The sequence below is a fragment of the Dermacentor albipictus genome, chromosome 1 (assembly GCF_038994185.2).
Source record: "Dermacentor albipictus isolate Rhodes 1998 colony chromosome 1, USDA_Dalb.pri_finalv2, whole genome shotgun sequence".
NCBI lineage: Eukaryota > Metazoa > Arthropoda > Arachnida > Ixodida > Ixodidae > Dermacentor > Dermacentor albipictus.
Window position 1 is genome coordinate 99,935,705 of NC_091821.1, and position 22,875 is coordinate 99,958,579.

The window sequence follows — 22,875 nt, forward strand, 5'->3', positions numbered from 1 at the left end:
AAAAAAAAAAGGTGTTTGAGCGAACTGATACACCCATATCAAAGGGTGATTTTTTGCGATTACACCATTCGCGATTACACCATACACGACGCCGGGGTGATTCGATAGACGCCGAAGCATGCTCTGAAACAATGTGCACGCTGCTCAAGTGTACTATAAAGCTTGACCTTGTGGGCCCAAATCTTCGCTTTTTTCTCGTCAACTCGAACTCCGAACACCGCTTCAGTTACAGGAGCGAGACTGACTTTTTCATGTACAGGGAACTTGTAAAACAACCTGCGAGCTCACCTGGGCGAGTGTGGCCCGCTAGAGAAGAGATATTTGAGCAATTCTAAGACACAGAGGGAGTTATAAGGCAAAGAAGGAGGTAGGGAAACGACATTATTCCCTAGGCAAGCATCATACATCGTCTTCGTCCTTGTGACAAAAACAGCTAACAAACACACTTGCGACAAGGCTGTGCTCGTGTCATCCGCCTCTGCTGCTAGATCACTAACTCAAACAAGCTTTGCGTCATTTGGATTCCGAAATCGCGTTGCAACTGCGTGATATTATGCCCCGCCAGGAGACTCCATAGACAAGGCCAAATCAGCGGTTTTGCCTTTCACAAGAAAAAAGGTTAGAAAGTTTGGCCTTTCAACAGACGGCCATGATATCGAGCTGGTTCGGAAACATCGTTTTCTCGGCGTGATTTTTGACCACCAGCTTCGATGGACTCATCACTTGACCGCCCTGGAGGACCAAATTAGTTGTGTGATAAATGTTCTCGGCAGAATCGCAGGCACGAAGTCGGGTGGAACAACTGCATCTCTGCTTCACGTTCACTCAGCACTTGTCCGTCAGAGAATTGCTTACTCCACTCCTGTATTGCACAAATTATCTGCGACGTCCCTCCTCCGGCTACAGCTGTTGCAGGCTCGGAGATTACGAGTTTGCCTACGAGTCCCACAAGCTGCGTCCAGTCACCTCACTACTGCAGAAACGCGGGAACCACATTTCACCGTAATTCGCAGCCTGGAAACATGCCGACATCTCTTCAGAATTTCTACCCAGCATTCTGCGCACCCACTTATCTCTCTGATAGAGAACCATCCGGGTGCACAGATACACGCCATGTTTCAGGAGCTCAAATCACGACTTCCACGATAAGTTTTTTGGCACTCGGACCACTGCTACCCACCATGACTTCTGCAGGCGCCGAAAATAGAAACGTCAATCGAAGGGCATAAAAATAAAAGCGACGTTACCACGTTAGCAGCGAAACGATTAGCGTTACATCACCTATTTGACAAGCACCAGGAATCTATTCACGTGTACGCGGACGGTTCTGTAATCAAAGAAAGTGCGACTGCAGCTTATGTTACACCATCCTTAGAGGTAGATTATACGCTTGTCGACTAGGACGCACGTCGTCACCAAGAATAGCGGAATTAGTGGCAATTCTCCACGCCGCTTGCTTTATCAAAACATACGAGACACCAAAAAAGTGGGTAATTTGTACAAACTCCTTATCGGCTTTAGCATGTATTGAAAATATTGATGATAGGCAACCACACGCACGAATAACATACGCAATACTGAACAGTTTAACTCCGGCTAATGAAAGGAAACATGAAGTGATGTTACAGTGGGTCCCGGAACATGCTGGTATATGTCAGGCAACGAATTAGCCGACTCGTTGGCAAACTCGCCCCATAAAGATGCAGAAATTCAACTCATTCCTTTATCACCAATGGACACGAAACGCATATTGAGAGTACTGAAGAAGGACTTGTGTATGTCAACCTGGTTTAATTAAAATACTCAGGAATCAATTCTTTACGAAGTGGACCCTCAACTCAAATACCAGCTGGATGTAGAACTTTCGAAAAGACACTAATTCATCGACTGCGCCTTAGGACAGCATACACCAAACATTTCCTATATAGCATAAAATGGGCTTCTCCTCCGGCTTGCTCCTGTGCGCACGACGATGAGGTTGTTCTCCATCTACTCCTCGAATGCCCCATATAAGCAATGCAAAGACGGCAGCTGGAACAAGAGTTGCAGTCCGTTGATCCTTGCCGGCCTTTCTCACTCGGAAGATTGCTGGGCCCATGGCCATCGAAAATTGCATAGCGAAAAGCACTGAACGCACTTGAAATTTTTTATGAAAAAACAGGCATCCATAACAAGTACTAGATGTTGCACTGAATAATCACACAATGTTACTATAACTTGCTTCTATTATTTTTTAATTATTAGTGCTTGAATATTACGTGTTATACTTTTTTTGAATTCTGTGCGTGCATTATTTTAACTCTGTGCAATTCCTCATCTGTTTATATATGCTCATCGCAGTCTACATCACGGCCGTTTGTGTGTGTTTGTGACTCTGTTTACAAACTCATTGTGGTGCAACTTGCATTTGACTTTTATATTGTTATGTTCATGGGTGTATAGGACTATAGATGTGCTATGGATTTCTGACTGTATGATGTGATTTCTTTTCATTTTCTTACATATTGTTTTATATTGTTGTTTCCGCTATGAGGAAAAGAGTAGCGGCCACCATTATAAGGTGACTACGTATCTTTCTTATATTTTCATCTCAATAAAAAAAAAGGGGGGGGGGCGGGCGAGAAGCTATAGGAATGCTCCGGTGATGCGCTCAGTCCAGAATGCATTCGACCGGAGGTCCACGTCGAACTGGAAATTAATAGACAGGTAAACTAGCAAAGAAAAGTTTCACCAAGGCAATTCAGTTTTCAGTCCAGATGTAGTACACCTTTTATTTGTTGGATGGCAGCGAAGGAAAACACTCTCTGTTTCGTGCATATGATGTTGGTCCGTGTGGCGCATTTCATGTTTCTGTCAAAGTACGCATAGAAGCACTGATATGTCGCTTCCGGCGTAGACGAGAAATATTTTATCCAGCCTTCACCGAGCAAGTTCTAAGGAACACTTGGTAGACAGTGTTCACTGTGTTATCTTTGCGCTGCCCACTTTAAGCTGCAGAGAGAAGGACTTCAATTGCTAAATATGCAAGGTTATACACGCAGGCCCCATGCATAATATTAACTAAAGTATACTCTGGCCCTGGCTGACCAGAAAAAGAAAATTACGAGAAAAGTCTGTTGTGATATTGAGCAACTTCTTAGGGAATAAGTGCAAAGCAATGCATGGAACGTCGTACCTGCCCAGCGTACAGACGCACGGGCGAAATTTCAGAAGAGCCATGTGTCTGCGTTTATGACGCAGTGACATCCTATAAAGGAAAGATCATTCGATATTACAATAGTCAGCAGATTATTCATTGGAAAGGGAATAAAGCGAAGGAGGTGAACGGAAGTCATGTACGTGCATCTCCTGCCGCCAAGGCTCAACTCATTCTAACTCAAGGACCGGCCGCAGCCACAAAAGCGCGCGCACTTGCAGCTGCTGTGGAGGTTGATGGGCAGGACTTCCCGCTCGGATGAGCGCACAACGACTCGCGCATTGTCGCGGCCATGGCTGTGGCGGTGCTTCCCGCGCTTCTATTTTCGGAGGGCAGCGCGTTTCGTCGAGGATGCCGCAATCCACGCAGGGTTTCGCCAAGCGACGTTGTGGCAGGCCTTTCTCTCGATGCCGACGTTCCTGTCTCGACATTACCTTGGTCGCGGTTCGAGCGCACGCAGTCTGCTTCTCCACAAGGGAGAAAGACGCTTGTGCAACGAGACGACGTCACTCAAAAAAGCAGTCGTCGGCAGCGCCGTTATGTCAGAGGCGGGTCGTCAACAGAGCAGCAAATGCTAGTGGCACAAAACAATGACGCAGGCCTTTAAAGTGTGCACCGAGCATTAAGTATGTTCTCTCTTCTTTGTCGCGCGAGAGGAAAAGAATGTAAAGGTAGGCGAGGGATCTGTCTATACAGGTGCGACACTACCCGTTTCGCAAGAAAATTAGCGGCGGAACCTGCAGCTTGCGCTGGAATGGAAACGCTTGGCCCTCCTATGTAGACACAGGGCCCTCCGCCGCTGTGAAGCCTCCGGCTAGCGTCGGTGTATGTGTGTGCACGTTATCTGGACTTTCTTCTTCAAAGAACCTGAAACTGCTCCCGCACACGGAGGCGCGACAGTCGAAAGCACGCGGGCGGTTCTTGCCTGGAAGCGGCCCGCGGCACGCTACGCCGCGCATACCGTCCTTGGCGCGCTCTTGTATGTAGCGCGCCCTATAATCGGGGATTTATTTCGTACGAGCCCGCACAACAGCTGGCAGTTTACCGTTCATCCGCCGCGAGCAGCATGCAAGGCGCGTTGTTTCGGCCGCGCACGCTAGAGGTAACGCGGGGCCGCCGGGAGGACGTCTGTGGCCGTTTACAAGGAACTGCGCCCGAAGAGGCCCTTTGTCTGCGCATGCAACCGTTGCTGGAAGTGGGTGGCGCTGCGATTTCTAGAGCAGCCTCGCGTGTCACGCTTCGGAAGTCTAATTGAACGGGGTAGGGAACGGAGTCCGTGGAGCACAACATGGTCATCAGTGAGTGTTTGTTTGTATGCAATGGGTTTCGTCATTTCGAGGAGGTTGTGCAACTGAGCGCTTCATGCCGCCGGCATGCTTGAATAATTTCGGTGTCAACCACGCACTGTTAGCTGCCACGCTAGAGCTATCGCCTCCCCCGCTACCCATTCCCCGCCAAGGGGAACAATGAAGAACCTTTGAGGATTCATGGCACGCGAGATAACTTCGGCATGGCTTCAGTGTAAAGGTTAAAAGCACGGAGATTTTTTGGGGTGGGTCGGCCGGAGCTCGTCTCGGCGGTAATGAGGGCGAGAATAAACACGCGCGCACCCACATTTTTGCGGACTGTAGTGCTACTGACGTGAAACATGCTGTGCTTGTCTTCGAATACGATTGCTGAAAACACAGGCACACCTTGGTCCTAATTGTTTTATAGTGGCAGTTGCTGGGGTTACTTATGGCGTCATCAACCGATACATCAGCGAGCGGTAATGCAGGAGTGCCGGTACCACCTGCATTTCCTGCGCACTACTTTCCTTTTGTTCGCAAACTTAAAAGGTCCCATTAGTTTCCTAAAAGTGTTATGTTATAATTAAACATTACAATTATAATTAATTATCATTAATTAATACAGTTAATTACGCCTTACAGCCTAGAGACATGATAGCTCTCGGATTGTAATTTGAATATACGAGAAAACGTTATTCTTTTACGCGAAAACTACAACAAACCCCGTTTCCTGCGTTTCTGCCATACACAGACGGCCAAGGCAGCCGCCATTTGCGCTCCCCGGCACGTCAATATCTCGGAGTCCACAGAGCAGAGCGCCCGCTTCCTTGAAACACTTCCAGATGGCGCTCGCCTCCGCCGCATCACGGCCCACGCAAGAGGCCGCGTTTCTACCAGAAAGCCCGCCTACGTGCATAGCGCTCGCCGCGAGCGTTTCTCGATAAACATTACCTGCAGTTGCCGAGAAGCGTGAGAAGCAGTCGGGGGTCTTGAATGCTATCGTGTTCCACTAGTAAAGGCGAAGCTTAAGCGTACTCCAAATTTTAAGTTTCACGAAATTTTTAAAAATCGCCTGTGGTAGATAGCACAATTCTTGTCGTTGAGCTGGATTATTCGAAGAGCCGGACATTACCAGCACGAGAAATTGAAACACATATTCAACTAATTAGCTAAAGATGGCTAATTAACTTCTTAATTAATTATTTACGGTACATATAGCAATTTACGAATTGTAGCCTGTTAGCTTGCAAGACGCATCCACTTCAAATGAATTTCCATAATTACACCAGTTTCGAGATATTGTTTTCCAAAGTATGAGACGAAATACATGGGCGTTCCAGCTACTCTTGTGTTTGACTGCACAAAATAGCGTTTTGTTAACAAAGTAAGTGGGCCAACAGTGCTTTTTTACGGCGAGTTTGATAAGCCGCATATCTCCAAACTGGTGTCATTCTGGAAATTCGTTCCAAATGAATACGCCTGGCAATCTCACAGGCTACAATTCGTAAATTGCAATATGTTCCGTAAAGTAATGAGTTAGGAAGTTAATTAGTGAATTTCTGTTTCTTAGTTGAATATGTGTTTCGATTTTTTGGTTAAGTAATGTCCGCGTCTATGCACAATCCAGCTCAACTACTAGATTATGGTATCTGCAACAAGCGACTTTCGAAAATTCCACAAAACTTAAATATGTTCACCCTATGTATTACGTTGATCAGTCTCACTTCTATCGAATTGTACGGGGCATGCACTCGTGTCGGCACAGCCGCACCACATGGAGATGGCGCTACCCAGGTAAATTAAGCGGTATAGAGAATAGGACCTCAGGCAGTATAACGGCCTCTCAGCGTGGCATACTTCGCCTGGCTGTCAGCCGGTGCCATCATTACCTGGCCAGTGGGCTTGGAAGTCCCACGGTCGTGCATTTTTGAGAAAGAGATGAAACCTGCAGTCGCAGGAAAAAGAAAGGATGCGACTATTGCTGGTTGCTCGATATTCTCTACATGTTGTGGTGCCCATTTACTTTGTTGTTTGACATTCTTACCGACTGTCCCATCATCCTCATCATGAGCAGCCGCCTACTTAAAGCCGACCTCAGGACACGATCACCTCCCAAACATATCCAATTACTCCTGTCATGTACCTGCTTATATGCTTGCATATTACTTAGACTCATCACACCACCACCCATTCCCCTGCTGTTCTCGACAGCGTATGTCTACACTGGGCACCCATGCTACTATTCTAACGGACTACTGGCTATCTGTTCTTTGTATTACGTGACCTCCCCAACTCCTTTTTTTCCGACATGGCCAACTGCATTCCTTCGTTTTAATCTCCACTATCGAACGTCATCTGCTTCGTACGATGCATGGGGACATCGTCCTGCAGCTTCACTCCGTTCTCCATCGCTCCTTGCGCGATGTTTATCTTCTCTTGTTTGTTATCCTTCAAGTTTCGGCTCCATCACTTTGTAGTGGCCGAATGCGCGGACTATCAGAACTGTTTTTATCAATACTATCAAATCAAAAACGCCTGTGTATCATTCATTGAGTGCTTGTTATAGAACCCCAAAAGTTATTCTGGAGTCTCCTACTACGTCAGGCCAATTAATCATATCGTGGTTTTGGCACGTAAAACAGCGGAGATTATTCTTGCAATTTTTTTTTTATGAAGCCTTTTTGTTCAAGGGTAAGCTGCCGTTCATGACCTGACAATGTCTGTCGTGGTCTTCATCGAAGAGACGTTATTCATCTCCTACTTGGTTTCATCGAGCCACAGTATAGAATGAATGAATGAATGAATGAATGAATGAATGAATGAATGAATGAATGAATGAATGAATGAATGAATGAATGAATGAATAAATAAATAAATAAATACAGCAGAACCAAGTATCAGGCGACCGTGGCGCAGTGTCCCACTGCGTGCCAGAAAGCTTCGGCAGAACGGGCGCTTCGGGAAGCGGCTTCTCCACCCGCTCCTTTCCGCGCGGGGTTGTTTACTCTCAAATCGGGCCAGAACGGCCACAAAGTAGGCCGATCTCAGGGCGCTCGCTCATCAATCATGGACCCGCGGAGAAACGCAATCACAACGTGCGGCGCTTTCGCGCGCAGCGTTTCCGCAGTGCGCCGTCCGACCGTGTCGTCTTCGCTCGGCGGCATTTGGGTGGGTTCACTGGTGTGCGCTGTTCGCGGCTCTGGTCTCCTTGCGCGCATCGTGGAGGCCCGCGCCGAAAACGTGGCCGCACCGGCGGCGCGTAGCCGGAACAGCCGATTCGGTGCAGCGGCGCGCATCGACCCGCTCTATCTCGCGCGGTGTGCGTGCACGCCCGAGTGTAATGCGATTTTGCTCCCTTACGCGGCTTCTCCCGAGGGAACGGCGCCGCTGGTCAGCCGTTCGCTTGGCTTCCCACGTGCAGCGCGATCTGCGGGTGGTCGTATCGCCGCTCCCCCTTTCTCCGGACACCACCTGTGCGCGAACGAGCCCCGCGTTGAGCAAGGAGTTATCCGCCGGAGACAATGCGCTTTGGAAGGTCCCATACTGAGCTATCCCCTTTATTAGTGCGCCCTCCTGTACAGCACGCAGTGCCGTCATATTTTTTCGAAACTGTGCCGTAGTAACAGTCGTGGAAATACGAGGTCCGCTCACGGGATCCATAAGCGGGCCTGCACCCCCCGCTCGTGCTCGCGTACTTGTAGCGCGCTCGGTCGTTTCTGCGCAGCTTTCTCAAGGCTCCACCGCGTTCATTCCGTGCTTAAAAGGCACGAAAGGTGCCGTATGCTATAGTTCACCAGCAACGTATACAAGTTCCGTGTCGGCTTTTCGGCACCTTCCCGCAGTATCCTGGAAATTGTGCACTTATAAGAAGCGAACATATTCTACCGCTTTACTTTCTATGCTCCCGAGAATGCGCCTGCCTTCCGCACGGTTGCCAGGTTCTTTCCTCCAAGTGGGGCCCAAACGAGGCGCCGACACCAGTATGGGCCGCACGTGCCTATACGAGACGGCGATTTTTCCTGGAGAGGCGGTTTTGTTTGTGCAGGAAACCAAAGAAAAGCCTTTGTTAGTACAATTATCCTTTTATTTTACGCGTGTAGCCGCACATATCTTTTTTTTTTTCCTTGCAGCCCTATTCTGTAGGGCTAAAAATTACCCGTCGGTCGGTAAGCGCGAAATGGTAAAGCCCGTCCACGATTTCGAGAGCTCTTTTGCTTTTGCCGGCGACTCTCCGCAGAGGAAAGCAAATACTGGCTGTAAATACTACTGCACAAGGCGCTACTCATTCCAAGAGGCACCTAAATTTTAGAAACAAAACTAAGAAGGGGGAGGGGGGGAGTTGGAGAGGGCAAGGGGAGGAGAAGCGCGCGCTCACAGAGCGTGCTTGGCAACCCGAGAACGAGCTGCCATCTGGTAGGCATCAACGCGACGACAATGGACGGAGAAATTTTTTCACAGGTGAGGTAAGAATAATGCTTGTACGCATGCACCACGGTATGTCTGATAATGCTGATGCTCCTAAGCAACAATATGGTATATTTTATACGAAAAGGCGACAAGGCAAACAATATGCCGGCGTAAAACCATCCCAACGCCGAGGGTTGCTTTAATTTTAGAGCAGTAAATTTCAGCGAATGAGCTTTCCCTTTATGAGGACTTTAGCTCGGGGCCAACTCGATTTCCCTGGTCTAGTTCATGTGAAACACAGAAATGCTTTTTGAGACAACCGCTGAACCGATTTGAATGAAGTTTGTTGCTTTTTAAGAGAGAAAGCAGAATTTTGCTTAGGCATCCGTAAATGTTTGCAAAAAAATGGAAGAAAATCTATCAGTTAACAATACTGAAGTGCGAAGTTTGGTAAATCCGTAACTGTGAACCAATTGAAAATAGGTATCACGGTTTTGTAAACTGCATCTGTAAGATCATCTCAGACGACATATTTGATACATATATATGAGCCTGCAGATTACGCGAAGTTGTTACAATATTTACGAAGGCATTGCAGAAGTTCTACTCGCAACTGAGTGGCATATTTCAGAGTGTTGTACAATACGTACATGAATTTGGCCCGTTTTAGACAACTCGATAGGTGCAGCCTACAGTATTGTGATATCGTACGTTATTGCTGAGCAGCAAAGTTGTAAACTTAATGATTCCATTTGTTTAAATTCGGCTGTATTAAAATTTTTTGTCTAAATATATCGATGACCTAACTCGAGAACATATCGCCTACAGTCGGTAAAATTTGTAGGTGCAACAAACCTAATCAAATTCGGTGCAGTAGAGGAATAATAATAATAATAATAATAATAATAATAATAATAATAATAATAATAATAATAATAATAATAATAATAATAATAATAATAATAATAATAATAATAATAATAATAATTAAAATAATAATAATAATAATAATAATAAACAAGACCAGTTATCCATGACTGTTCTATGAACACTTCTTAAGGTAAATTGCCGTCGAAAAAAGGTGCCCGAGAGCAGCATTTCTCTAGCAAGCGGCACATTGCGTCACCACCACCAGTGTTGTTTTCCTCCCTAGACGTGCCACAGCTGTAACTTGAAACGAACTGGGCGCAGGAAAAGCAGGATTGTGAAAACTATGCGTTGCGCATGGCGGTGCCTGCATGACTGACTCTTTAATTATAAGCGAAGCACCACCGCTCGCGAGTTTGCCTCGACGGAGAGTAAATAAATAAATAAATAAATAAATAAATAAATAAATAACGCGCGTAGAAACAAGGGCAAAAGTCAGAGTGTGCACAGGAAAACTGCACGGGTTGTGACCTGTTTCCTTCGCGCGACGAAACGGTACTCATACAGCCCCGTAATACGTCGTTGCGCTTAAACAAACAGCAGCGAAACTGCTGCAGTAAGCGCGAGACAGGAGCCGCAGCGTATTAAAAGTGAACGTAACTTCTTCGGCCCAAAACGTGCTCGGTGCTCATGCACACCGATGGCAGCTGAAGATTGGCCAGGAAATATAGTAACTTTCGAAAATTTTTAATAACGAACGAAATAATTATTCGCCCCTTTTTAAAGAGAACGCGTTCTCCGTTCTCCGTCTTGTTCCCCCTTTTTTTTTTTTACCCTCCCTTGCCAGTGTATGCCTTTATATACAAGAACCCCCCCTTCTTTTTTCTCTTCTTAATGCGCGCTACGCAGAGCATTGGGCGCAGCAAAGATAATTTACATTCCTCGGCCATAAAGCTCACCTCGTTGACTACAAAGGAACCGCACGTACGTAAACCGGAACGTCGAATTAACTAAAACTTGAAGCGGAGAAGCACAGTGCGCGCTTTGGCTAAACACGAGAACGTCAGAACAGGTTCGAGTGTACGTAAGATGTCTGTGAGACGGCGCTGTTGATAAGCCCAGTATAGCTCTTAGAGCGTTAAAAAGAAAAATCGAGAGCATCAAAACGAGTCCGGACAGACGGTGTTCTTATGCTGCGTTCTTTATGCTGAGGCGTAAGCGGGTGAGATAACCGATTCCCCTTCCTGGTGGATAATAATAACCAACGCGGGCTTCGCTGTATACGGTTACGGGCGCAGAAAATGGGACGGCGAAAGCGGCGCTTAAGTATGCACTCGCAGCGTTCCATATATCGAAAGATATCGAAACAACTTCCGCAGTAAAATTACCCCCCAAAAAATGTCCTTTATGCGTGAAATTCGCGTCGCGATGCGTATATACCGCGGCAAGCTACACGCGAGCAAGCCTTTTAACGCGTTATTTGTTTCTTTTTCGGGAAGCAGCGTTCTCTCACGTCGTGGAAAAAAAGAAAAAGCTAATAATCAGTGAGAGGAGAGAAAGCACGCGTTTCTCTCGCGAGCTTCTTATCGTAAAAGAAAGTAGTGCCAAACCCAAGGCTTCTGTGCTCATCACTTAGATTACTAATTCTCTTTCTTTGAATATTCAAATGGGCCAGTACTTACAGAGAAATAACAACCGCACCCCACCTCTATACTCTGTGGTTTAGTTCTGCTCTTGCAGATGTTACGCGCTGGTGCTTTAGGGTTGAAGCCAGAATACAACACAACACAACGCCGGAACGCGGATACGCAGTATTTTAAAACAGCGCTTAGCAAATCCCTATGTTCTTTCTTTCTCACTCGCGGTTTTAGCTGGCCACAGAGGCGACATGCAGCACGCTGCTATATAGGACAACAGGCAGCTCGCTCGGATCGCACTACGTGAAAGCGTAAGCGAACTAAGCCGCACCGAAGGCACGCACTTCGTCAGCGCACGATATTTATAGCGGCACCTTTACAATTATTAACTGCATGCACCCCTTTAATTGTAACGTCTCACAGACTCCCCCCGCGGCTGCGAGCGGTAAAAGCCTGGGCTTATGGAGCGTGCTGCAGGAGCTTACTGCAACAGATAGACGATAGCAGCAAGTTGCGCATCGAAAATCGCGTATTGTTAAGTGGTGTACAGCTGCTGGGTTTAGGCCGTAATGGTGTATAGTGAATGCGGAGGTGAATACACCCGGCGCGATGACTCCGTAGGTATGGCGTTGCGCTGCTGAACACGAGGTAGCAGGTTTCATTACCGGCGGCATTGCGACGGGGCGAAATGCAATAACGCCCGTGTGCAGCGCTCTGGGTTATGTAATAAAAACGTCTTCCTCACTCACTTGCTATCATCATCGTCGTTGTCACTGTTGTCCCATTAAATAGCCATGTTTGTTCATCGACCGCTCTTCCAGTGTGGTCATTCGCGGGTTTCTACAAAATGGCGTCGTGAAACCCGGGCGCTGTATTAATCAGCGGCCGAACAGCCCCCAAGACTGACTGATGACGAGCCCATGGATGGATTCGCCGGGAGGAGCGGAGTCAACGCTATCGGCGTCCCTCACCCACCCCGACAGCCGCCTGCTACAAGGAGGCCGAGCTGACCATGAATAGGGCACTGATGTGAAAGACGTAAGCCTCATTTTCGATGATATCGACGCGGCTCTCTGTGAGGCCACGACGGCTCAACTTCGCCTCATGAGCCGCCGCCTCAAAATGCTTGAGGAGAGGCGTCGTTTTCTAGGCGAAAAGCTTGAAGTGCTGATCTCCGGCGATGACATATACGAAGAATATACTATTCAGGTAGATTACAGATATAAGCTGGTTACACTGAAGCCTAAAATCAGACTTGCTATTGAGATGAGACAGAGTGTAAACAGTAAAGACGTGTCACAGATCTCTGGAAGCAGAATGACCATCCTATTACTCTTGTGCCTAGAAGCGTTGCAAAAAATACAACCGGTAAAATATTGTAAGACCGAAGCTACAAGCCATGACCACATTGAAGGAGGTAAAAGAAAGAATGACATAAAGACAGACATCTTCAGTGACACGGAAGTACCTACTGAAGACAAAAGTAAAACCGGTAGTAACATGGTTAGTGACGTAGATGACGTAACCGAAGACAGCTGTCAACTGATGTCATCATCTTGGACTTTAGACACGCGTAGAAAGCACAAGGACAACCAAGAAATAGCTCTTGTAACCACAGTGACACCGAAAGAGCCTTCGTGCAGTGTGCAGGACATGTATGCGAACGGTTCAAATAGCAGCATGCAGTTCGACAACGTCTTCGGTGAACATTCCAAGAGTCCACGAAGACCTCATTTTGACCGAAGAGTCACGGTGTAGTCCAGGCAAGGGAACGCGTACTCATTGTACTGATGACCACAAAGGCGCAAGCATGAACCGAAGCGAAATGAATTCCAGCCAGTACAGGCGCCGACAACAGGAGGCCCATCGGCACTGCACAATCAACGTAGAAGAGCGTCTGGTCACTGCGTTGTCTCCCAGTGTCAAAACTAACTGTTTAACTCAGAAAGAATCCTACGTGGCACAAACAACTAACGTCCGACCATTAAGAGTACTAATGGAGCGGATGTCCAGTAAAGCAAGGATAACGATGCATAAGAGACGGGATATCATCTGCGCAAAATCAAAGCAGTGCAAAGACCGAACAAGGTGTCCATTTCGCCGAGTGCTTTGCCGACGCTGCACATCTGTTCACGACGTTCACACTGTTTCAAGGAAGATCAAGTAACGACGGCCTAATATACAAAGCGCCAACTTCTGCTGTTCAACGTTGAGCACTACGTGTGCGCACCGGAATTGACACTACGAAACAAAGTACAACTGCGCATCCCGTAAGACAACAAGGACAGGGCACATATCCTGGTGAATACCGGTCACAAGGCGAATTCACACGAACCAGTGAACAACGCCGCCCCTGCGAGGTTTCCTTCACATTCTCTGGCCTACTGGACCTTCGCGATCGTTTTTACATGGTGTAACCGGACTGTCTCTTTGCCAAGGTCACGAAAATAACTCTTCTTGTCGGGGCGGGGAGTGTACAGAAACTTCTTCCCATGGAGGAAGAAAAATATGGGAGGGAGCATTACGTCACGCAGCCAGCCTTGGCGAGCGAACGCTCCGTGAAGCCACAGTGGTAGCCCAACACGTGACCTCTTCCGTCAAGAACAGGGATCAAGAATCGAGATTTGCTGAGTCGTTTGCTTCCCAGTAGCTATGCCAGTAGTTTTTATTCGGTGCGCACTTGTTGAGCAGCCCTACCGTGGCTCTGCCTGCAGAACGGGAACACTAAAACCAACCGCGCACTTTGACGAGCGATCACTTGTTGCGCCACCACTGGCCTACCAGATTTCGGCTTCAATCGCGTTGCGGTATGCTCCCTCCTCTGTTTTCCTTCCTCCATGCTTCTTCCTCGCTCACCTTTATAAAATTCTTTTACTTAGAGAGAGGGGTTTTCCCGCCGCCTCACTCCCAGCTAAGCAGGCCGCAGGCGGTCACACTCAGACTCTTGCAAACGAACTCCTACCCAAATACGGCGTCCCTTAACAGCATATATACCGAGATTTATCCGAATTGTTCTTGCGTGGCCTGTGGTGACGTTGCTGCTTTGCCTAATATGCTCTGGGAGTGCGGGTCGCTGGGCCCGAAGTTCACAAAGGAAGAGTGGGACGCGCTCCTTTTGACGACCAAATCCTGGCCGTCCGGCGCGCCCGCTATCGTGCCGGCAGACTAGATCTGTCAGTCCCATCGTGGGATTAGCCGCGTGCGCGTTTTATCGCGTTTTGCTGTACCCAATAAATGTTTATTCACTCACTCACTCTACGTTATATATATATATATATATATATATATATATATATATATATATATATATATATATATATATATATATATATATATATATATATAGTCATATGATAAGAAGCCAACAAACACTGACACCAAGGACAACATAGGGGAAATTACTTGTGCTTGATCAATGAAATTAAGAAACTATAAATTAATGGAAATTAAAGTGGATAAAAAAAACAACTTGCCGCAGGTGGGAACCGAACCCACAACCTTCGCATTTCGCGTGCGATGCTCTACCAATTGGGCTACCGCGGCGCTGTTTCCCCATCCACTTTCTGGGGTATTTATGTGTCCTAGTAGAAATATATATATATATATATATATATATATATATATATATATATATATATATATATATATATATATATACACCCTTCCGGAAACACCATGTATTGAGAACACTAATGCGAAAGAGGATTTTACCTTCCTAAATATCAACAGGCACTTTTGAAATGCTTTCATTCTGGCGTAAGCATTCCCCATGCATTTTCCTTTTTAAATTTCTTTCTTCCGTGCTTTCTGGCGAGATTTCATTGGCATATCACATGAGAACTTTGTCACCCTCTTATTTTCATATTGGTACCTCTACACTCTCTTGTTCCATTTCGAGCACTCTTTCCTTGAATATTTATTATTTTATATTATTTTCTCTTTTTCTGTTGTTTGTTCACAAATGATGGTCGGGTCAACTACGATGAAATAATTTGCTCGCTTTTCAAAGCCTCTTCATTTTCCTGAATGAAGATGGTTCGATTCATTAAGAAGAAAGAGCTCCGAACATCAAGGTCTATCTCCACTCCACCCAACCGATTTCGCCAAAATATGATTGTGCACCATCAGTGAGACAAACGACAAGCCCGTGATGGTGATCTAGGCACGCCGGACTACTACACGTACTATGATGACGCTGCTTTTAGCTAGCGATCCCCTAACACCGAGCAATCCCGTGAAGTGGCCGAAACCTAGCACCCGAAAGGTGAAGTCGAATACCGAAAACAACGGTGCAGTATAGGCTCAAAAAATGAAAAAAAAATTAACGAACTCATTTTACTGTCTCAGTGCCGCACGCGCAAACACACACACACACACACACACACACACACACACACACACACACACACACACACACACACACACACACGCACACGCACACGCACACCCACACGCACACACACACACACACACGCGCACACATACACACACACACGCACACGCACACACACACCGAGGGACGGACACTTGCACTACACCGTGATGCCATCCAATTCCACATTGAGAACACACGGGGAAAACCGGTGTGGCCGACTACACTAACGCACTGCGTATTTTTCTTTTTACCGTAGAATAAAGTGATCTTTCTCTCTCTCTGGACAACCCAACAGCAAGAGCGGCTCCCGACACAGTGGCCACTGTTGGCGGTCCACATAAAGCACGTCAATGCGTCCGCCCATTTGGACTCAGCGCCAGAGCCGGGGAGCCAGCTGGATCCGGACAGCCAACTGACAGCAAAGGCTTGGACTCAAAGTCGCTAAAAAAATATCCAGATCCAACGCATATGTTGCAGTCGACGTGACACGAAGCTTTGGTGAAGTGTTTAAGTAAGCGCTATAAGTAAAAACAATAGTGATGCGTAGAGTTGTGTTGAATTAATCATATGCAACGTGTAATCTCATGCAATCGCTGTGTTTATGCACCGCAAAGGGTCACAACTTCTACATCCCTTGAATTACATTCGCACGTACATGCAAATACATTTAATGCTTCTACACCCCTTGTGTCACAGTGGCACATACTCATTGTGGAGTGTCACATACAAATTCCGGAAGATTAGATACGAATTGGCACATACCCAATGTAGCATACCGAATGGTTAAATCATAAAAAATAAAGTAAGAGAAAGAAGTCGCTGAATGTAATGCGCCATTCCTTTAATAGGTCGATGTGCTTTAGGGATGCCTAAGAGCCAAAATTATGTGTTAAGGTTTTATATAGGAATTTATTTGTTTATTATGCAGAACTTACATGCGCTTACTCGCCTTACTTTGGCGGTCAGCATAGTTAGGCGTTTGCTCGTGCTTGCATTCGGAGCACATACACGTTTTTTTTTGCCGCACCCTTTTTAAAATTTTCATGCGGCGGATAATGAAATTATAACCCTTGATCTAAATTACTCGATAAGGTGGCCATTACTTCTACAATGAATCAAAATAGTAAATGGAATAATCAACATAATTAAGCTAATGAACTGGTTAATTAACCACTTTACGGCACATTTTCAATCTACTTATTATATCTGCTGAGTTCGCAAGGCGTACTCACTTGGAACGAGTTCTCTGCACAGCACCAGCTACGAGATATGAATTTTCAAGGTGTCCATCGAAATGTATTGGTGTTCCAGTTATTTTGTGCTTCAATGCATAAAACAGCAGTTTCTTGAAGAAGTAACGGGAACGCCAATGCATTTCGTCGGACACGCAAAATTCGTGGCCTCAAATCAGTAATTAAGAAGGTCGTTCATCAAAGTCATCTAATGATAGATAATTCAATTATGGGATAATATCCTGGTGCGATACGTCACTGCTGAGATAATACCTTTGGTTGCGTCATCGTACATTCTATATATTATCTTTAAGAGCTTGACTAACGCTAGTTGGGACACCCTGTATACGGCGACGACCCGGGAAAGAGCCAAAGAAAGTTAAGAATCGTTCTCTCGCTCCACCCGCCGTGGTTGCTCAGTGGCTATGGTGTTGGGCTGCTGAGCACGAGGTCGCGGGATCGAATCCCGGCCACGGCGGCCGCATTTCGATGGGGGCGAAATGCGAAAACACCCGTGTGCTTAGATTTAGGTGCACGTTAAAGAACCCCAGGTGGTCAAAATTTCCGGAGTCCTCCACTACGGCGTGCCTCATAATCAGAAAGTGGTTTTGGCACGTAAAACCCCAAATATTATTATTATTCTCTCGCTCCTGAATGAAAAGTGAGGTTTTTTCACAATACTTTACCGTGCTGCGGAGAAGCTTCTTTTAGGGTGAAGTGCTAAATGTATGCGACTTTTGGTGGTCTTAGCACGGGGCCACTGAACACTTTCATCGTGCATAGCGCTTTCACAAGTAGTGCTCAGGGCATAAATGCTGCTCTAAATGCACGTTAACTGTAAGCATTCGAACATCGCAAACGTTGCACGGAAGTAAGAGTCTCGCAAGAAAGTCAAACAGGAAAGGGGGAAAATAAATAAATAAAAGAAATAGAGAGAGAAAGGTGAGCCGCGAGATCTCTTCTACATAATAAATTAGCAGAAAAACTAAAGCATCCACCCCAACTAGTCATCCTGAAGGTGCAACTGATGAATCACACAAGGTGTTGTGAAGTTCACTTCTAAAACCAAGTTCAGAATTCAACAATTGTGGAACGCGGTCACCTGATTTCCTCCCACTCCTTGAAAAATATTTGGTAACGTAAAAGCTAATTTTACATTAGCAGTTAGCGAACGTTGGAGCCCGGCTCTCTTATTATGGTAACCTTTATAAAGGAATGCATTTTCACATTATTGTTAGGTAACCTCTTAACATGCGTGAGAAAACCACAATCACAATAGCTCGGTTGGTCTTCCTCTCTCTCACTTTTTACTGAGGAAAAAGGGCTAATTAGCGTAAGTGCTGTACGAACTTCTGATACGTAGGCGCACAAAATCGACAAATGCTTACCTACATATAGCAAAGGTCACCGTTACAAGAGCGTAGATACACACTTCTTACATTTGTTTAAAATCGCTACATAGTTTCGTGTCGAGACATTTCAGATGTGTGTCATTTTCGTGAGCAAAATATTGGCAAAGCAAACACACACGCCAGAAAAAAAAAATCGTTTTTCATCCATTCCACAGAAATATTTTGGTGATACTATGCCGCATACACGAAAATATCATGATACCTGTATTGCTTAAATACAAAATTTTGGCAACTAAGCTGACAACAAATGCTAGAAGGCAAACTACGACGTTGGGCTATTTGATGCATAACAGTCAATATTTGTGACGCTAAAGGTAAGTGGAAGAAAGAACAAACAGCCGTCCAGGACGCCAAAAAATACGATAAGCAAACCAAAACACTATCGCAAAGCCATATCTAGAAGCTGAACTCGTAATCGCACAGGGAGACCGAAGGAACATTGGTACATGTGTCACTCCTTTCAGTGATGACATACTATTCCATTGCCACTGGCGCCATCCTATTAAGGCGTATTCCTAAAATGTGAATGGCACTCTTTTTGTCCATTTGTTCTTTCTTCCACTTATCTTTTGCACTACAAACATTGACATAAATATTAATAACAATTTGAATTCCCATGTACACTCGAGTCCGTTCTAGCGTTAGATACTCATGGCGCCTCACAATCACCAAAGCGAGACCCCTGGTAGCCCACCTACAGTTCCAATAGCACGATTGAATTGCTGTGTTTGGAAGCGACTCTCATAAAAAGGACATCTTAATGCTTGTTGCTACGAGATCAGGAGAAGAATAAGACAAGGACGGCCAGCTGAAGGAACAGTCAATCCAAATACAAAGTGCTTTACGTGTCTTTAGTTGTCATCCTTGTCTCATTCTTGCGCTGTTGCCACGACATTGGTGTAGCAACAAACGACACTTGTAACATTGATGGTTGGTTTGCCGTGTATTATACGTGAACGCTTCCTGAAATCGTATCCTGTATTAAGGCAACGAGCACGGTTTCCACGGGCTATTACAGAGTATCGAACTTACTTATCGTCAAGATTCGGCAGTTTCTGGCACTCGCCACTTTAGCACCCTGTCTCGCTATCGTATGATCATCCCTATATCGTGCCATCCTGAAAAGTGGGCGAGAAATGTCACTCTCGCATGACGTGCGGATGGCGTATTCCCTTCTAATTTCAGCGGTACTTAGACACGTTGAAATTAAGAGGGAGTTGAGCCCGCACCAATTTCAGCTGAATAGAGAAATGCTTGCTCTAACAGACGTCGCCTTTCTCCATGTTCGCTCGCTCAATAAGCTTGTTCCACCAAACGTCCCGTTAAGAGGAACACAGTCGGCCAAGAAGGGCACAACACTATGCTTCCGCGCGGTCAAGTGGGGCCTCTACTTGGAGAGTGCGTGTCTGTCCGAGCGCGGCTTTCCCCGAGCTTACGTTCGAACATAACGCTGGAGAATGTGCCGGAGAGAAAAGCCTCGGCACCGGCACCACTCGGTCAGTGACAGTCACTATGCGGCGACTGTAACGCGGGAGCCCACCTTGCTTCGTGACAGCATGGTTGCGCACGATGAAGGATCCAGATACTGTTGTAGCCCGTCCGGCGGCTGGTGCACGCACTGCTTGGTTGAGCTGGGCTCACGGTGGACGGTGTGGTGTGCGTCTGAGCGGTGGGCCAGGGTCGGATCCGGCCCACTCTCTCCGGCAATCGAGCCGCCGCCGCGAGGCGAGAAGAGGGGGCGGGCCGCTGACCCCCTTCATGTGGACGCCGCTCACTCGAATCGGGGACCCCGGTGGGCCCGGCCCTCCTCCTCTCTCCGTCGCACGCACTGAGAGCTGCTACACACACCCGCCTGGCTGTACACACGCGCTCCGTTCCAAGTCAGCTGCGGGACACTCGCGGGCAAGGGGGCTAGGACATAGCGAAACTTGGTTGTTTCGCTTTGCACGGCGCACAAAGGCATAGGGGCGGGTGTTCCGGGGCAACCGCCGCGAAAGTCCGCGGCAAGTAATGCGAATGAGAACGTGCGAAGTCGGCATCAACGCCTATAAAAAATGCAGGAAAGCTGTTAATAAGATGTTACGTACAGTTGCTGAGCCATGTACATTTTCGGGCGTATACGAAAGTTAGGCCCAAGTTGCAGAGCACGCACCTCAGTCCTCCCTAGTGCGTGAGACGTCCCAGGACAAGCGGAAAAGCGAAGCAAACGCGCACTAGGCTGTCTGGGTGAACTTTGTGGACTTGGGCAGATTTCTATTAGGGGGCCACTTCACCTCCCTCCTTTGTCGCGTTTAGCGCTGAGCCCGTCCCACAGTCGGTGAGATTTGCGGCGTATAGCCATCTATTACAGGAAACCAGTAGCTTGTACGTACACCTCCCTCCCCCTCCCCTCTTCACCTTTATATGTATTTAATTGTCCTCCACGTCGTCCAACCCACAGACACATGCTTTTGATCTGAGAAACTTTTTGAATACTGTCCCAACGGGCAGTGAGTCAGTTTAGCGTCAGAATTTTCGCAGTCTATCAATCGAACTTATACATTCTGAGAAAACAAACCAGGTCTGCTATTGCTTACTTAACGAAAGTATTGTCTTATGCTGCATGAATTAAACGTTGCCTCCGATTTTCTCCTGGCAATCTTCAAACGTTCCGAAAAGAAAATGCCACAGAAGTTCAAATTATTTTGTCTTAAGGGCGAGCGAAGCATCTTCAGTTATTTCTGATGCTATCGAATTTGAATCAAGGAATTGATAGTATGTAGCGCGCCTAACCTTACCACTTTCCGCTGAACAAGATATTTTCTATAAAAAAAGATGTAAAAGAATATTTCTTAGAGTTACTACTACTACTACTACCTATTATTATTATTATTATTATTATTATTATTATTATTATTATTATTATTATTATTATTATTATTATTATTATTATTATTATTATTATTATTGTTGTTGTTGTTGTTGTTGTTGTTGTTGCGCCCTGATTTAGAATGTGCAACGGAATGTGTCTGGGCGGAGATGTTTGGTGCTGGTAGTCATAGGTTATTAGTAGGAAATTTTTATGTTGCGCCTGGTACCAATATTGAGATGTACATGACTATTCTAACCACTATTGAAAATGTTATATCGGCCCATACTAACCTTAAGATACTCATAATTGGTGATTTTAATACGTTTGGCGTTTCCTGGCAAACTGGTGAAATTTCAACCCGTTCTCTTTACTTATCTACCAAGTGCAACTCGTTATTTGATCTTACATGTTTTACGTCTCTGCGCCAAATTACCAATATCCTGAATTCTTGTGGCAATGTACTAGACCTATGCCTTAGTAACGCAGGAGCTGTGAATGTGTGCTGTGGTGACTTTCCCCTTGTTAAGCCAGATAAATATCGTTCCCCACTTCATATTTCATCACATTTCGGGACACCTAGTAACAGGAGATTAAAGGATACAGCAACTCATCGGTCTTTTAATTTCTCAAGCGGAGATTACGTGGGTCTTTACCGCTATCTTAATAATGCGGACTGATCTTCGGTAATAAAACTAAGAGATGTTAATTACCAAGAATATTATTTACGATGGAATGAAGAACTTTATACCACTAAAAGGTACTAAATGCTCTAAATATCCCCACTGGTTTTCTGTTGAACTGAAAACAACATTGAAGCTAAAAGACCGCGCTCACAGGAAGGCACAGCGTAAAAATCCAGAGCACTGGCATATAGATTTTAAAATGTACAGGGCACTCTCTAAACGATTTTACAAGCGTGATCATTGCATCTATATAGCACACGTGGAAGCTAATACTTCTAAAAATTCAAAGTCATTTTGGACACACGTTCGTGAACAGTCTCCAACAATACGAAACAAAATACCTCTCTACTTAGTGGTGGCAGCCAACCTGTCCCAGATGTCGCGGGCGCCTTCGCCCTACACTTCGGGTCTATGTACGGTGAAGGGTACAGTGAAGGAGTTAGTGAGCTTTCCTATCACCCTTCCATGGATTCAAGTCTATCGGACTCAGAGGAACTTGTCTTTAAGAGCATCAAACGCTTAAAACCGTCTTTTTCGTGTGGTCCTGATGACATTCCATCTGCTTTCATTAAGACGTACGGGTCCTTGCTTGTTCCAGTGCTTACTGGCATTTTTAATTCTGCTTTAAAGACGAACACATTCCCAAAGGCTTGGAAAACAGCGTGGGTCGTTCCCGTTTTTATTTAAGGGGTAAAAATTGCTGTGAGTAACTACAGGCCTATTTCTCTTATGCGCAGCATCTAACTTATTCGAGTCAACTCTATAATTTCATCCTCTATTGAAAATACTATCATTCCTCAGCAGCATGGATTCATATCGGGACGCTCCACAACTACCAACCTCGTTAACTTCATGATGCATGCCTCTCAAGCAGTGTATAAGAAAGGACAGCTGGATGTCGTTTATTTTGACCTCAGTAAGGCGTT

General features: G+C 46.0%; 1 protein-coding gene across 1 annotated transcript in view; it reads right to left on the reverse strand.

Annotated features, from left to right (window-relative positions):
• Positions 1 to 20,056, reverse strand: part of LOC135906175 (uncharacterized) — a 45,484-nt gene extending 25,428 nt beyond the window's left edge. Inside the window, exon 1 of the mRNA XM_065437436.1 lies at positions 19,956 to 20,056. Coding sequence (XP_065293508.1) covers positions 19,956 to 19,973 — 18 coding nt within the window. The 5' untranslated portion in view covers positions 19,974 to 20,056. The remainder of the gene's footprint in view (positions 1 to 19,955) is intronic.
• Positions 20,057 to 22,875: the final 2,819 nt, after the last annotated feature.